General features: G+C 44.5%; 2 protein-coding genes across 2 annotated transcripts; one reads left to right on the top strand and one right to left on the bottom strand.

The window, feature by feature from the left end:
• Window positions 1-627: 627 nt before the first annotated feature.
• On the top strand, window positions 628-9270 carry TBP (TATA-box binding protein). The gene is made up of 7 exons (XM_086482366.1): window positions 628-816; window positions 1464-1795; window positions 3140-3227; window positions 5263-5354; window positions 6584-6751; window positions 7052-7146; window positions 8073-9270. Exons 1-7 carry the CDS (start codon window positions 763-765, stop codon window positions 8150-8152), a joined length of 909 nt encoding a protein of 302 aa, XP_086338492.1. The 5' UTR covers window positions 628-762; the 3' UTR covers window positions 8153-9270.
• A 1431-nt stretch (window positions 9271-10701) lies between these two features.
• PDCD2 (programmed cell death 2) lies at window positions 10702-16768 on the bottom strand. Its single transcript, XM_086482367.1, has 6 exons — window positions 16465-16768; window positions 16124-16375; window positions 14397-14582; window positions 13232-13347; window positions 11835-11951; window positions 10702-11141 (listed from the first exon to the last, which is right to left on the bottom strand). Exons 1-6 carry the CDS (start codon window positions 16760-16762, stop codon window positions 10980-10982), a joined length of 1131 nt encoding a protein of 376 aa, XP_086338493.1. The 5' UTR covers window positions 16763-16768; the 3' UTR covers window positions 10702-10979.
• Window positions 16769-17122: the final 354 nt, after the last annotated feature.

Below are 17122 nucleotides of genomic sequence, written 5' to 3'. Positions count from 1 at the left end.
CCTGAAGTTGGCTTTAACATATTTCTTTTTTCTTATAAAGTGCATGTCATTGTTGTTTGAAATCTGTTAGCGCTTTATTTTATGAAATTGGATGGAAGAGCATTTCCTAATTCTGATTTGACCAGCAGTGCTTTTCCCATAGAAGAAAAGATACTTTTGGAAGCCCAGGCCTTAAAATTGCCAGGAAGAGACTCGCAAGCAATGTGTCAGTAAGCTTGTTGGTTAGTAGTCAGGGGAATTGAATTCTAAAAAAATGGGAGCTTTTCCAGCTAAAGCAAAGCTTGTAGTAGAAAGAGCATTAACAGTTTGAGTTGTTTGTGCAGGAGGGTTCGGGTAGACAGAGGCCTGCTCATGTGAGTCAGGTTACCTGCCAGGGACTTCAGCAGAAGCACACTGCAAAGCTTCTATGGAGTGTGCCTGAAAAAGGTTATTTTTATGGATTATGCGTGCGTGTGAATGTTCTTATATGTGTTTGCACACAGGTGTCTCTTATGCAACTCAGCAGCTGATAGGTTTGCTTTTGGTTTTGTGTTTAGATATTATTCTCAAGATACTAATTTTTCTCTTTTCAGGCTCTGATTAGTATTTTAGACTCATAACAGACATTTCTCCAGAGCTGATGTTTTCCTAACACTTTCAGCTTGGCTTAAAAAGCTACTTTGCTGGAATGTTTTAAAGGGTTAAAAACCCTCTAGGATTTGAAGTTAATTTAAATTAATTGAAGAAAATACTTCTGGCTGCACCAAAGAAATAACTGGAATCATGGATCAGAACAACAGCTTGCCACCCTATGCTCAAGGCTTAGCCTCCCCTCAGGTAAAAACAAACGATTTAATATGCAACTATGATACGAATTTTTTTGTGAAAGTGTTTTCTGTTTCTTGCATGTAACTTCAAGTTTTCTATTCGCAGACCTAAAAAATTCTGTTAGGTATTGAGTAATACTAGTATAAAGCAGTATTTTAAAACCATCTATTTGTATTTCCAGACATATAAGAAACATGAAGATATGTGGGGTTCCTTTAAGCTGATTCGTGACTGACAAGTTGGAAATCCTAATTTGATTTTGGTGGTTGCCCTTTAAATAACATACATAATGGACTGTTGCCATGCTGTGGATGCGTTTGGTACGATGGGCACAGTCTTTGTTCAGACAGTTGCAAGTCAAATTGTGGGTCAAATTTGAGACATGATTGCAAGGTACTGTGAGAACTGTGCCAGCGTCACTGGCTGGGGATGAAGCATGCTAGAACTGACAGAGCCCTAGAGGTAGCAGTTTATTCTGTAGAACAACTGCATTTCCAATGGCTTTCTGTTTTTAGCAGGTTAGTACTGCATGCCTCAAGTTTGGTATGATCAACTCAGGTTGATTTATTTTTAGATTCCTCCTGAAAACTTTTCCTCTTAAAACCAAAATGGAGTCAACAGGATCTGTGGTTTGTGTTTCATGTTTTCTTCTGTAGGGTGCAATGACTCCAGGAATTCCAATTTTTAGCCCGATGATGCCATATGGCACAGGACTGACACCGCAGCCTGTCCAGAGCACCAACAGTCTGTCCATCCTAGAGGAGCAGCAGCGGCAGCAGCAGCAGCAACAAGCAGCACAGCAATCTACATCACAGCAAGCGACACAGGGAACATCTGGTCAAACTCCCCAGCTCTTCCACTCACAGACTCTTACCACAGCCCCTTTACCAGGAACCACACCTCTGTACCCCTCTCCAATGACTCCAATGACTCCAATTACTCCTGCAACACCGGCATCTGAGAGCTCTGGGATAGTGCCACAGCTACAGTGAGTGTCCCATGTGTTAGCGCAACACGTCCTTTCTCAGCTAGCCCTTTAAAGGCTTGCCACAGGAGCCCCATCAGGAATTGAGTGCTGCATTTTGGTGGGAGGGGAGGTCCTGTGAATTTATGGGGCTCCACTACCAGTATGAGTAATTTTTGCTTTTATTTTTAGCTTAGGTTCGTTAGTAGACCACTGAGTAATATAAACAGTTTCTTAGTGATTTGTCAGCCTTACATCTTTTAAGCACACTGATGGAGGATGTTCCATATGTCTTCATTTAGCACCATTGTAACTTTTAACTGAATGCACTTTAGGAGTTCATCATGCTTTAGCTATAAAGTAGTCTGGGTTGATAATCTGGTATTTCAAAATATGTATACCTGCCTGGAAACATAGTCTCATTTGTAATTTTGTGGATACTTGTGACCTGTTCACAGAAAAGCAAATAGCTCCCCTTCACTGCACTTAGAACTTTGTTAGTGAGATGTTAGAGCAGAATACAGGAACTATCACAGCTGGAAGGGAATTAGAAGGGTAGAGGGGAAGAAACGAGTTGCTAGTCTAGGAGGTACAGCTGACTTGTACTTAATATTCCATGTTTCCTTTTCTAGTTCAAGACTGAGTTTGTAATAAGGGGAAAAAAAATAAACCAACCTAGAACTAGTTCTGGGTTTAGGTATGAAAGTATTTTCACTGAACTTTAGTTTTAAAGAGACAGCAATTTATGGAAGGCCCAAAGAGAAATGGTTGATAATGTGAATTTTGCATGAAAAGAGTGATTCCTTGTATTTGGGTTTTTTTTCCCCATTGAGGACCTTTAGATTTCAGGGTTTTGCCGGAAAACAAGAAATTTTGTATCCAGTAACTTCTCTTAAACTTTCTAGAGACCTGCTGTCCTATCGCCAGGGTTTACGTCCTGGTCATTCCTACTTAGTCCTGCACCTCTTCTCCTCAAAGGGCATACCAAGGAAAATTTCAGGTGGTACTATTACTACCTCATTTTCTCCTGTTACCAGCAGCTTCCCTGATTGTGGTGGGGTCTCTCAGCATCACGATTTTTTTCCTGCCAAACTGAGATTCTTCTCATGAGGCACTTTTCATAATAGCTGACAGATAAGGAGGAATCAGCAATCATGCCTTAGGAGCTACTGCCCTACTAAAGGAGGTTCCTGAGCCAAAACACTGCTCAGTGCTCCTGTCAGTAGGAAAGATGTCATTCAAACTCACTTGGAGAAACAACAACAACAACAAATTTAAAAAATTAAATTAATCAAGCTTGATTAAAAATGAAGGTGACACATTAATTCTTTATTGTCTTTTTAATGTATTCCTCTGAACTGTCTGCAGGAATATTGTGTCCACGGTGAATCTTGGTTGCAAACTTGACCTAAAAACTATTGCGCTTCGTGCCCGAAATGCTGAATATAATCCCAAGGTAAGAGAAATGTATTAGAGCTCATCCTATAACAGGTATGTTAAAGGCACAGGTGGTAGGTGTAGCTTGCTGTAACAGATTGAAAAACCTTCCTGCTATAGATTCAGTTTTATACTACAGTTAAAAAAGAAATCTTAACAAGCTTAGAACGTTCTGTCAAATTAGTAAAAAGCATTTTCACACTGATGTAGCTGTGTTTTATATCGGGTTGTAATTTGGTAGATTTAGAAAGAACACAGCACGTTTAGGTAGAACCTAACCACCAGTGTAATACTCAGGCCAGGTTTTTCATTGTAAAGCTGGGCTCTGCTGCCATTCATAAGGGCATGCTTGTTTGTAGTGCTCGGAAAGTTCCTTTTTCATATTACTGTGATATGTCTGATGATGAAGTCTTGTTCACTGTCTCCCAGCAAGGAGAAAGGAAAGAATTCAACTCCTGGGCTCCTGCTAGAGCCACGGCTGTTCCCTGTAGGCCATGGCTTCCTCCGCCTGGCTGCTCCCCTGGATTTCTTGTGGTCATACGCAGTTCATTTGGTAGTTTCTCACTTCCCCTCTGAGCTCTGTTTCTTCATGTGGCCTCCCAGTGCTCCTGCCATCTCCTTGCTCCTGATGGCTAGGTTTGGTGGAACAGCAAAATGAAATGGATTTTTTTTTTGCATGTTGACTTCTAAGTTGCCTGCTGTTTCTAAACAGCAACCTGTTCAACCACAGGATCTTTTTAGCTCAGGAAACTTTGAACAACAGCAGAGGACCTGGAGTGCTGAATCAAGAAAACAATGTTGCTTCATTTTTCTTCTGGGTGGCTCCTCTTGGAAGTGTTACCTTTGCAGCCACAGTAGTTGGATGCTATTTCTAATAAAAGTTTAGGTGTTGTGTAGTTGAATTGACTTGCCTTGGGAAGGCTTCAGTTTTCCTGGGGTTTTATTATTAATACAATCTTGTTCTAGTATTGGGGATTTTGCTGCAGTTTACGTAAACTCTGCTGTCAAAGACTAAAGCAGGCATATGTGATAAATAACTGTTACTGTAAGTTTATATCAGTGGTGCTGTTACGTAATTGCACGTGAGTAAGATATGAGTGCAGCAAAAACTTGGGCATGCTGTGGTAACTCTTGAGGTAGGTGTAGGTGGCTGTGTAAAACCCGTAGGCTAGAATAATCGATACGAAATGCTGGTTTCCACAGCAGAGAGAGAGAAGGGTTATGTAACACGCTCCTGACGTTTAGTCAGTACATTCATCTTATCAAAGACTGATGTTGCTTGGCTGTATTATTTAAGCCGTAATTTGACAAATGTGCTGTTAAGTAACCCACGCTACCGCCTTGGTTATGTCAGCAGGACAATTCATGGGACTGCATGGTGAGCTGGTCCAAGTTAAATATAAAACAGGCAAACAGGGGTTTACGTGTGTGTGTGCGCCCACATCAGTTTCCAGTATCTCTTGCTTCAAGGAGTTTTAAGACTATCTGGGAATGCAGGCAGAGCGATGTTACAGTACTTAGAATAAAAAGCTAGAGGTAACCAGGCTGCTGCTCTCTGTTGTGGAGGTTGAGGCAACTTCTGTTTACACAGAACTTTGATCTCCAGCTGTTCCGTTTGCTGGTATGCTAACACCATCCAGTTCTTTAGGACACAGAAACAAAACAGATCATAAAATTTCCATCCTGCTTATAACAGATTAAATTTCAAGACATGTGGAGGAAATTATTTTTTATTTATTTTCAAGATTGCCTCTATTGCTCTGTTGCAAACGTTGGCATTATTTGTGTTGCATATACGGTCATGAGCAATGAGCTTAGTAAAACAGGAATGCAATGGTAAATATCCTTCCTGGGTGACTCTACCTCTCAGTGTGCATGTTTGAAGCTACTTAGGATTTAAGCATTTCAAGTAAATTTCGAATAATCCATAAGTTTGTTTGAACTTAGTATTTCTTTGCAATACAGTGTAACTTGCTATTTACATTATGTAAATTTGGTTTTAATGTAATGATTACAGCAATATATCACTAATACTCTCAACGCTCACATTTCAGCGTTTTGCTGCTGTTATTATGAGAATAAGAGAACCACGTACTACTGCACTGATATTCAGCTCTGGGAAAATGGTGTGCACAGGAGCAAAAAGGTATGGTTAGGCATTACAGGCGAACTAATTCAGGCTGTCTTTTCTCTTGTACCGTGATGCTTTAGAAGTACTGTTACTTGTGTATATATATATATATACACAGCTACTGTATACAGTAGAGTTGTACAGGAACAACTAGGCTTGCTTCCCAGTGATTTTGAATAGACTTATATACATCTCTACACAAAGTGTCTTTTCACGACTGAAGGGACTTCCCTACAAAAGGGGAAATGGTACTTCTGTTTCTGAAGCTGTTTCATACAGTCTGATAAAGTGGTTTGCAGAGGTTACTACATTCACTTTTTTGGCTTTGCAGTTATCTCTTTTTTTCTTTTTTTTTTTTTTTTCCCTCTCCTAATAATTTAAAAATTTTAATGACTATGCACTGGAACTGCTTAAACTGTAGGGGCGGTGGCAGAGGACGAGTGATTTTTGTATCTGAATAGTTTCATTCATCACAGGGCAAGAGCTCCAAGTCTCTGGTCCTTGTAGTCTGATCTGTCCTTAACGTGATCATTGAAGCATAAGAATTGAAAACTAAACATAAGCTTAACTCCAGTGGGCAGGAGAGGAATTTTCCTCTGAAGACGTCTGTTAGGAATCTAGAAGGAGTAAGCTAATGAGCAGAGCTGAATGAAAAGAGCTGTAGAGGAAACGCTTTCTCTGCCTGGTGACATTTGGAGTTCAAGTTGTCTTGCTCTGCACTGGGAGCAACCAGATCCCCAGCTGTTACAAACCTGAAGCCAACTGAGTTCTGCAACAGCGTGTAAGGCCGTGCAGTTGTGTTAAACCCCAGTTTGAATGCCTGGGCTGAATCAAGCAGTGGATTGGCAGATTACAGGTTTTTGTAGAAATACGCATTTTCTAGCAGTAGTAATTCAAAATTGTTCTATGCTGAAAACTTTAAGTAACATTTTTTACATCCCATTAGAGGGACTCAGGTCAATATTTTAAGAGTGTGAAATACGTGGATTTATAATTTACTGTTTTCTGCCTCATGAACAGCTAGTACAACATTAATGGTGTTCAGGATCAAATTAGCATGCAAACCAGTGCTAGTTGTTAATTTTTGATATAAAATTTTTGCATGCGACCTTCCCCTCCCCCTCAACACAGATCTTTGCGCCCCCCCCCCCCCCCGCCCTGGTTACATATTTGTGGTTTAATTCAATTTGCTTCAAGGAATACTTAACTGAGGAAATAATATGGGTATCATTTTCTCACTTCAGCGAGGAGCAATCCAGACTGGCAGCAAGGAAGTATGCAAGAGTTGTTCAAAAACTGGGTTTTCCTGCAAAATTTTTGGATTTTAAAATTCAGAACATGGTGGGCAGCTGTGATGTGAAATTTCCCATCAGATTAGAAGGACTGGTACTCACACACCAGCAGTTCAGCAGGTAAAAAAGACTTGCCTATGTTTCATTCTTGCTGCACATTGCCTAGCTTAGAGTGTGACACCTGTTTAGATTATTCCCTTGCACCAGAGGGGAATCTGCATCTTTGTTCCCACTGCTGCTCTGCCTCGGGTGTAACTGAGGTTGCCCAGTATGAACCCATCAAAATGATCATCCCTGCTACTCTCTCCAAATTTCAGTGAAGCCTGCATCTGCTCTGCCCATTCCTGCAGTCCTGCAGATAAAAGACTGGAACGCATGTCTGCAAACACGTTTAAACACTGTCACTCTTGTCTCTTACAGCTACGAGCCAGAATTGTTTCCTGGCTTAATCTACAGAATGATCAAGCCAAGAATTGTTCTGCTTATTTTTGTTTCTGGAAAAGTGGTTTTAACTGGTAAGTGACGACAGTACCTTACTCCAATACGTTAGATTTAGGCTGTATTACAGAGAACACACAATGATACCAGAGGTGTGTAAGCTGCCAGGTACTTTCCTTTAGAGGAGACAGCACTGAGAAAGAACAGATAGTATGGTACTCTGTGGATGAGAATGCACAAAACAAACCACACATTTGGCTGAACCCGTATAAGTGATGATCACAAATCCAAATCCAAATCAAGTGTGCAGGTGCCCAAAAAGCTGTAAGACAACAGGTAATGTTTCTGGCAAAATCAGAAAGTCTGTTTCTGTGTGTTGGTTACATGTAACTGAGCTCACTGCTCTTTGGCAGCTTGGCTGGAGGCTGCTGCCATTCTCCTTTGGTACAGCAGCCAACGAAGGGGAGATGCCTGAGCTCTAGTACCTCCTCAACCTCAGGCACTCCACCTACACTTGTCCTTTTCCCCTTGTGCTGAGTCTTACTGTGGAGAAGAAAACCCCCAAGGCTCGCAGACAAAAGGAGGAGCATGGCCCTGCCATGTGGCAAGTGGCAGGTCCCTGCAGTGGTCCCCATACCAGACCTTGCTCCCCCAGGTGTTCACGCTCCCTAAAAGAGCTCCACCAGTTTGGCCTTTCTGCAGAAACATCCTGTGGGGCCGTAGTTGGGTGTCCTGCAGAAACTGTGTGTAGAAAAATCCCATTTGCAAGTATAGATAAGCACGAAGATGCTAATGGAAGTTTTACCAGTTAACAGAGTGAACAGTGAGAAGGCTGGTAATGTACGCTCTATATGAAATGTGTCTTTAAAAAAAAATAGTAAAAATAGGGATTTATGGATGTGCATAGGTTTTACATAAGAGTTACATTCAAATAAACATTTTAAAAGCTAAAATTAAGTATTTGGTGAAAGGTACAAACTAACATAATTCCCTCTTTTCCAAGGTGCTAAAGTACGAGCAGAAATCTATGAAGCGTTTGAAAACATCTATCCTATTTTAAAGGGATTCAGAAAGACAACATAACAGTTTCTACATCTTAGAGAGAAATTGGGGGTGTATTTTAAAAGGTATTGCATATGGCACAGCAGTAACAAGAGATGGACCTCGAGTGAAACTGCAACACCAGGACTTGGACTATTTCCCAGTTAGTGCCTACTTCCCTGATGCTCAAGGGGAGCTGTATTCTTGATTACGTCTACTGAGTTACTGTGAGTTGCTTTACTGGGCTGCTCCTGGAGCAGTCCCTCCAAGTTTTATTTATATTCTAGCTTTTAAATAGTTTTAATGCCAGTTCTATGAATAGAAAATCCATAAGTTGGTTTAAAAGACAAATGCAACTGTGTCACTCAGTGTATAAACCACTTAAATTGCCATGTATATATGTTTTAACTTCCTTCCATAAGACCATGGTTTTTATAATTTTCCAAACTTAGGCTTTTAAATTTTTTCAATTTTAAATTTCTTTAGTGCCAGACACATTCCCTCTTTCCAGTATTAAGCAAGACAGAATAAATTTATTAATGAAAATGGCTCACTGTACATATATATATATAATATATACCTTCCTTCTCTTTCTTCCTTCAGCTCCACATGTACAATAAACCCTGTTTATACAATTAATGGGAACTGTCTTAATGAATTTTAAAATTACCCAGCTGGTAAAGTGAAATACATTGAAAACCTTTTTTTAAAATTTAATCTGGATTTTTCAATAGCACATGCACTAATATGACTTCTCATTTTGAGAGAATCTTAACAATGCTCTGGCTGGCTTACCAGCAGTCATATCCTTGGCAACGTCTAGCTTGAATATTTCTAGTACGTTAAAGCAAAAGAGATGACCTGTTAAAGAAGCTTTGCGTTCAAGTATGCGTTGCCTTATGTTCAACAGATGGGATTTATGCAAGTCTTAAATAGCTGCACTTGACTGAATTGGAACAAAAGATCCCCGCTTAGCGTCTAGAATTTCTTTAAATTACTACTTTTGTATTTTACCAACTATGACAGTCTCACTATATTAGTGTTCCTGTAAAATGTCTAAGCCCTTCCGACTAGAGTCAGTATGTACATAATCTTCCCTCTGAACTGTGCTTGAAGCTTAATGGGCTGAGAACTAAAAATAAACTTTTTTTTCTCCAGTACATTTCCAGTAATAGTAACCTCCTTTCTCTGACTTGCACATTTTTCAAACAGCTTTTATCTAAAACTAACCCAAATGTAACCATGGTCTCTGTATTTACCGAGTTGGTGTTTCATTCCAAAGTGGAATTTTGGCTGGCTTTGCTGCTGCTCTGTTTGGAAATCCTGAGTGACCTTAATCCTCAGTCTTCTCTACCACCACCACCCCCCCCCGCCCCGTAGTGGCATCCACGGGTGCTTCTCCAGACCTTTTAACAATTGGATCTTACCAGAAAGCTGCTGTTTCATAACATGGCTTTGCCAGGATAAGTTCAACATACCCAACCACGGCCTTGCCTTCGGTGCCACACCACTCTGTGCCATGAGCTAGCGAACAGTCCCGAGTGCTCTTGAACATAACTGTGTGGCTGGCCGTGCTTTCGCAGGACCTTGAACTATTACCAACTGTCTGCAACGCTCTTAACTCTGCAGGAAAGCTTGGAGCCTTGAGTAACTGGGGGATGGTTCTCAATAAAATCAGTCAAGGTGTACTAAACTATCTGTACTTAAGATAGTTTGTTCTTCTGTGACACATACTATGGCTTAAAACTACCCTTTTAGGAATTAAGTTCTGTGATGACAAAACAGTTTACATGTAAAGCCTTCCCTGCCTGCTCATTTGCATATTTCCAGTATCTAAATTGATACAAAAAACCCAACAGTGGGCCTAGGGCTTTCATAAAATCATCTTCAGAATCACTGGTAAGTGGACGTGAATGGTTTGAGCAGGATAAGGGAATATGTAACTGAAGTAAATTCTATACTGAGACATACACCCCAAAAAAAGCCTTATCTTTTCTGCCAAGGTAGCGATAGCCACAGAAGTAGTTAAGCAACTACCCCAGTCAGTTCTGCATTGTGGCTTCACTTTTCTCTTGTCTTGGCTACATGGCTGTCAAACAGCAGAAGAATCCCAGCAGAGGGCACTTATTTTTAAACTTCACCAAAGGTGGCAGACAAGGTACAATTCAGCTTGAAAATCTCACACTACAGGCAGGAAGTAACAAGACAAACACGTTCTGGTATGGCTGGCTTTGCTTAAACTGCTTCTGCACCAGACAGTCCCATGCAGAAATAATTTAACTCAGTTAATAAAAATATAATAATAAAACAGCCTTAATTTTTGTGCATTTTATCTTGAATAACCACTCAGTCGGAAGATGTAACAACTGACAAGTGAGATGCAGTGTACCTTTTGAGATAGAGAAGCAGATTTAAGTTCCACAGCGAACAGCTACACAGCTTTGTCTTAGCTATGACCTCTGTAGCCCTCCTGAGCAGAAGCCCTCGAGTGATCTGACAGTAGTCTGCTTTTCGCTGTGAATTAATGTTAATTTTTGAGTAGCAAAAGGAAATCCTGACAGACAACAATCCAAGTTCTTGAAGTTCACCAATCCAAAAATATTTCATCTTTATTTAAACATTCAGAATTGAGATTTGAAGTGAAATTCACTGAACAAATGCACCTGGCTTCATTACCAAGTTGAAGTAAAAGCTCCTATGGAGCATGAGAGAGAGGCTGTCAAGGTCTACTTTTAGTAGTTCTGTCACCGTTACAAGATACACAGTTACCAGTGACTTTACTTCAACTCCCTGTTTGCCAAGTGCAGAGATGCACTGAACCAAGGCAAGTACTCTACTGAGGTGACTCGACTTAGTAACTCGATGGAAGTTAAATAGAGCCTGCAGAGAAGTCCTGTTTCCATATGAACTCTTCCAGGTATTCATTTCCCTCACCGCAGTTGTCAGCACAAGTGTACACCACCAGTGTTCCCCAGTCAACGCTCTCTCCCAGGCTGTCAACCTGAAGGTGGTTCAGGAGCTGTGGCATAATCTTCAAGGAAAAACAAAGGTTTAGAGGCGGGCCACAGCTCTCTACGCTCTCCCTTCGTCTCCTCCCACCTTCGTTTATGTCCTCTGACACCAAAATCCCCATCAAAGCCACTAAGTAACACAGCAGGTCAAATAAAATAAATCTGGAATTCCCAGAGCCCTGTAGGAGAGGCCCAGGGAACCAAAGGCATGGCCCTACTTACTGTATCGACAGACGGTTGGTTTGACTAAGCACTGCCAGATTTGTAAGCCTCCTTCCATTTGAAATTACCTTCATTGCTATGTTTTGCCTTTGCACGACATGAAGTGTATTCACCATACGTACCCTCCTAGCGTTCAAAACTCTACAGCCTGATACCTCCAGCCAGACACGTGTCCAGTTCACATCATGAAGGCTTTTTTTTTTTTTAAATATACAGTACCAGACTCCTACTACGTAAGAGGTGGTTCCATAGTCACAAGTGCACCATTTTATGGATGGTGCAAATTATCAGACGGGAACCTACCTTCCATATGTGAAAGTGTTACAGGAAAAAGCAGTTAGAACAGTAAGTGAGGGCTCTGTACAGTTTAGCATAGTTTGTTTGTAGCAGCTTCAACCACCTTCCTCTAATTACAAGCCAACACCTATGCCATTACATCCTGTTAAGCCTGAACTACATTACTTATATTTTCTTTAAATGAACTTACATACCTGGAACTCAAAAATCCTTTTGGCACCACATAAACAATTTGGGATATCTTTTTCTTCAGGAATATTTTCACCCGATACCCAGATTGGGCCTTCTCCTCCCCTGCAGTATCTAATAATCTGAAATAGAACAAAAGTTTAAGTTCTCAAGATTGTCTTGAGCAGACAAGACCTTGGTATAAAATTGGTATTTACTGACATAGACAAAGCTGTAAGACAGTAAAGAAAAAGGGCAGTGTCTTTAAGTAACACCCATGGCAAAATCTATACCTGTGGCAAAGTCTGTATCAGTTGCAAATGCAGTATTCTAAATAAGACAGGTTCTTTACGTAAATTTTCTTAACTATTTGAATCATGCAAAGATTCATACAGCGTTTTTTCAGTGATTTGTATTTCTCTAATTAAGGGACCCAGAAACGCTAGATGATGGATTTTATAGTCCCGAGACGGAGGAAGGGCAGACTGGTAGTTAGCACACGGAGGTGTACAGAAAAGTCAGGAATGCAACCCAGCTCTTTCTGTTTGCAGTTCTGCACCCGAATGCAAGAGGACTGCCCTGATACCCAAGGAGGAGGTATTTTCAGACATTCTTATCCTTTGTGGTTCTGTTACTGTCTTAAGTATTTACACAGCAAATCAGGCGTTATCAAGAGGAGGCTTATGCCAATCAGTCATGCACCTACCCCAAGCACAGAGGAGGGGACAGACTCAGTCTCCTACTTTCTGGTTGTGCCCCTTAACCCCTCAGCGACCAGGTAAAACATGGAGAGGATTTCTTCTTCCTCCACCACTTTTATGGCTCTAGGCCCGTGTTTCCTCTCAGTGGAACCAGGAACCATGTTTTTGTTTGACAATGTGGCTTTTGTCAGCCTCTTGAGTTAGCAAGAAATAGCATAGGGGGAGATTTCTGGTTTAAATAGTTGAAATTTTATAAACCATCACTAATTTCTTCAACCTCATAAAAAGCCAGACTAACCCCCCATGCAGCTGGTGACAGTGCCAGAGCTCCTCTGTGGTTTTGGTTCTGCTGAGAAGGGTAGCCAACACAGCCAAAGGCTGGGGAAGAAGACTGCAATGGTTCACCACCTCTCTTTGGTTAGAACCACTTCACAGGATAGCAGGTCCTCCCCGCACCGTGTCGGCTTCGGCACCGCTCTGCCTTCTCAACCTGACCAATTTCTGTCTCAGACAGAGGAGCAGGTCCTAAATTACTACTTCAGCATGACTCCAGTTCTGCACGTAAGGAAGACTGCGGTACACTGCTGAAGGTGTGTAGAGGATGAGGAGGCATCCCCATCACCATTTCTAACCGTAGGTACAAAAGGCAGTGAAACATTTTGCAGGTGCAGCAGGATGCTGTGCCAGAACTTTTAAGTTCTAAGGCTGCCCCATCTTCTGACCTGCTCTGGCTCGGCAGCTACTCGTTCTTTAAACATTTGGAAGATCTTGTCTTCTTCAGTCTCATGTTTTGCCATTGCTTCCAACGTCTCTTCATCTAAGGACTGAAGTGCTTCACCTAAACAAGAAAAAAAACCCTCAAAGGTTACAGGCTAATGCAAGACAGCCAAAAATTAAAAACATTGCACCTGTAAAAGTGCATTTTGCTCTCAAGAGTCATTCTTGGTGTCAATCAGTTTTATCAAAGACTGTTGTTTTTTTCTTTTTGTGACATACCAAGATTCAGTCACACACCGATCCGTTTAGTAGTTTCAGTTGCATTTTAAACACAGATGTCAGTACTGGCATGCTGGAAAGGGAAAGAGTCAGTCCTCCGAAGTTTATGGCTCCCAACGAGTATCGCCAAGACTGCTGACCCTTCAGCATGTGACATCTGGAAAAGGCCACCCATGCCCGGCACGTGCCAGACTTCAGCTCCTAGCACTGAAGAGGACGTTCACATCAATGTGGAGCACTGAGCAGCCTCAGGACAGCTTTGGAGCACAGTAAGGGACGGCGGGGAACCCAGCAGCCTCCCCCTGGAACACCACGAACTCTCCGCCCTGGCTGCGTGCAAAGTCAGTGTGGTGAGCTGCAAACACCTCGTGAATTGGGGGGGGTGGGTACGAAGGGGCCTGCACTTCCACTGCTTATTTCCAGGTCAATTAGAAGAGCTTCAGAACAGTTTTCTTTAGCACAGACAGGGAGATTTCGTTAAGCGTTTTCCATAAATTAAGCCACATTGGACCACGTCAAGCCAAGACCACCTATTCCAACAGCGTCCAGCAGCAGGTGCTCGGGGCCCTGTTTTTCTCACTAGAGTTGTCTCTTACCTGCAGGAAGCTCCCGGGGACACAGTGTCACTCCCAGCTACCTGCAGCTTCACTGCAGCAACAGCCGCTCCAACAGCTCCTGGGGTTGGGGCTTAGTAAGTCTCTCCCCTAAAAGCAACTTATGTTACGGGATGTCTACAAGAAACTTACATCACCGTGCACAGGACTGTAGATTTAGCCTTTTGTCACCAGTAGTTTACAATGAACACTTAAAAATCACAGTATTTTATATTTTAAAGATGCAATACAAGCTTTATTAGGAAGAATTGCAGCCAGCCACCTTCTTATTTCCTACCTGCACTGCCTGTAGCTCTGAGCTCCTGTTGTTCTTTCAGGTCCTTCGACGTATCTGCAGCTCCTTCTTCATCATTGGGATCTACACTGCTGTCAGCAGGAAATTCTGGATCTTCAGGTTCTATCAGAATTTCATATTCTGGAAAAAGGAATTCGTTATGCTCTGGAATTTCATCTGCCGAGTCATCTAGAAAACAGAAAACAGATACCATGTCACAATGTTACCTCATACTTCACGTCCTTCTCCCCAAAAGCTACACAGCAAAACTACAGCACAACCATAGAATCATTAGGTTGGAAGAGACCTCTGAGATCATCAAATCCAATGGTCAACCCAACACCCCCATGCCCACTAAACCATGTCCCAAAGTGCCACATCAACACGTTTTTTGAACACCTCCAGGTACGGTGACTCCACCACTTCCCTGGGCAGCCTGTTCCAGTGTCTGAGCACTCTTTCAGTAAACAAATTTTTCCTAATGTCCAATGTAAACCTCCCCTGGTGCAGCTTGAGGCCATTTCCTCTCATCCTGTCGTTGTTACTTGGGGGAAGAGACCAACCCCCACCTCACTACAAGAGCAAGAACAATTCACATCACTGCTAGACCTGATTTAAAGCTAAGAAACTTTTTCTATTAAGGACAGCAGAAAACTACAATAGGTGACACGTTGCTTTGAATCTCTGTAAATCCAAGAGACGGGGAAGACAGACCAAGCAGCGCTGGCAGCTGCAGTGTAAAAACCAAAACCCGCAGTTGGACAGCTCTGTGCGTATCTCGTTCCAACCGGCACACATACGAGCCACGCGTGCAGCAGCTGCCCCGAGGCCACGCCATTCTTCTTACTTTTCCATTGCATATCGAGTCGGCAACACGTCCACAAACGCATCAAGCAGACCTTCTGTAACGGCAGCACTAACTACATCCTAGTGCATGTTTCGGGCTTCTGCTGTTTCAGTTAAATGTTTCACATCTGACCCATAACTTGGTTTGCACAAACCAACTTATGTTCTGCTTATTTCCACTTCCTACAAAATTTCCAGGACCAGCATCCCGCACTGTACGACGGGAGATGCACTGCACACACCAGGTTTCATTGCCCCATCATTAATGTGCTACTTCTGAAGACTAAAAAATACTTTAAATACTCCGTACTTGTTCCTTGAACAACCAGCAGAGAAACAAGCGTATGAAGGAGACCAAAGCAGGAGAGGGGATGGTGTAAGAAAAGGGTCTCTACAAGAGCAGACTCATGGAAACCATTCTTTTCATTTACTGAAGGCATCAGCTTTCTATGTTCCTTTACAATTTATGAAGACACCATCTTAAAAGCAGCCTGCTAAGGGAAAAAAGTTAGTCTGCATCCTTTCAGCTTTTTATAAGGCTGAAAGAGGTCTTTGAAGGAGACCAAAGGTACGCCTTAAATTTGTTAGCCTTCCAGCAACAACAAAGATCCCACTTTCTTATGCACCTTAAGTAAACATCTAAGGGAAAGAAGTGCATCTGAAAGAACGACTGATCGTTTCCTTACGAATCCTAAACCGCAAAAGGCGCGACCTTCTTTCCTCTCTCCTCTGCGGGCCCTTACCCCGCTAACGAGCAAGGGGCTGCCGGCTCGTAACGGCGACGTTTCTGGGCGAGCACCCTGCGATCGGAGCGTGTGCCGGCACAGCTCAGAAGCGGCGGAGCCCACGGCAAGCCCGCAGCGCGGCCCCCGCCCCAGACCCACCTCCGGCGCGGCGCTGCCCGCAGGACGGCCGGTGCCCCCGCCGCCAGTCCAGCGCCTGGTGCTCGGGGCCGCAGTAGGCGGCGCGGCGGCAGCGCCCGCACACGCGGGGCCCCAGGCAGCCGCAGACGCGGCAGAGAGCGGCACCGCCGCGGAGCCGGGTGGGGGGCGCGGTGGCAGGGCCCGGGGGCGGCTCCTCGGGGGGCGGCTCCTCGGGGTAGGTGTCGTTCCGCCGCGGCAGCTGGTTCCGGAACACTGTGGGCGAGAGGCGGCAGTCAGCGGGGCGGCGGCCGGTGGGCCTCGCCCCCTCCTCGCTCACTACCCCTCCCCCCCCCCCGCCTCACCGCAAAGAGGCCCCCGCGGGCCCGGTAGGCGGTAGCAGGCGGCGCCGCGGCAAGCGAAGACGAAGAGGGTGCGGTGGAAGGCGTCGGGGCGGTCAGGCAGCGGCGCGTACAGCTGGAGCAGGAAGGCGCAGGGCTGCTGGCAGCGGCCGCAGCGCAGGGCGGCGGGGCCCGGCAGTCCGATCTCGCCCAGCCACGCCGGCCGCCCCCCGACCTTGCTGGGGAAGTAGGCGCTGCGCAGCCGCCAGGCGCCCCCCGGACCCGCCGCCGCTGCGAAGCCCAGCTCCGTGCCGGGCGCCATGCTGCTGCCGGAAGCGGCCGCCCCCAACGGCCGCCTGGCGCCGCCCCCAACGGCCGCCTGGCGCCGCCCCCAACGGCCGCCTGGCGCCGCCCCCAACGGCCGCCTGGCGCCGCCCCCAACGGCCGCCTGGCGCCGCCCCCAACGGCCGCCTGGCGCCGCCCCCAACGGCCGCCTGGCGCCGCCCCCAACGGCCGCCTGGCGCCGCCCCCAACGGCCGCCTGGCGCCGCCCCCAACGGCCGCCTGGCGCCGCCCCCAACGGCCGCCTGGCGCCGCCCCCAACGGCCAACCTTCCCACGCGCTGTTCCCGCGCTTTGGCGCCGCCCCCGTTCCCCACAGGAGCAGAGGCGGGAGGGGTGGGC

The sequence above is a fragment of the Leptosomus discolor genome, chromosome 2 (genome assembly GCF_034619465.1).
Source record: "Leptosomus discolor isolate bLepDis1 chromosome 2, bLepDis1.hap2, whole genome shotgun sequence".
In the NCBI taxonomy this organism is placed as follows: Eukaryota; Metazoa; Chordata; class Aves; order Leptosomiformes; family Leptosomidae; genus Leptosomus; species Leptosomus discolor.
This window is presented reverse-complemented; position numbering and strand designations above follow the sequence as displayed.

Coding starts and splice junctions, on each gene's coding strand:
- TBP (XM_086482366.1), top strand. CDS start 763: ATGGATCAGAACAACAGCTTGCCACCCTATGCTCAAGGCTTAGCCTCC. Junction 3,228..5,262: donor ATGCTGAATATAATCCCAAG/GTAAGAGAAATG, acceptor CTCACATTTCAG/CGTTTTGCTGCTGTTATTAT. Junction 6,752..7,051: donor ACACACCAGCAGTTCAGCAG/GTAAAAAAGACT, acceptor TGTCTCTTACAG/CTACGAGCCAGAATTGTTTC.
- PDCD2 (XM_086482367.1), bottom strand. CDS start 16,762: ATGGCGCCCGGCACGGAGCTGGGCTTCGCAGCGGCGGCGGGTCCGGGG. Junction 13,348..14,396: donor CAGAGCTACAGGCAGTGCAG/GTAGGAAATAAG, acceptor TTTCTTGTTTAG/GTGAAGCACTTCAGTCCTTA. Junction 11,952..13,231: donor TAGCTGCCGAGCCAGAGCAG/GTCAGAAGATGG, acceptor GTTCTATTTCAG/ATTATTAGATACTGCAGGGG.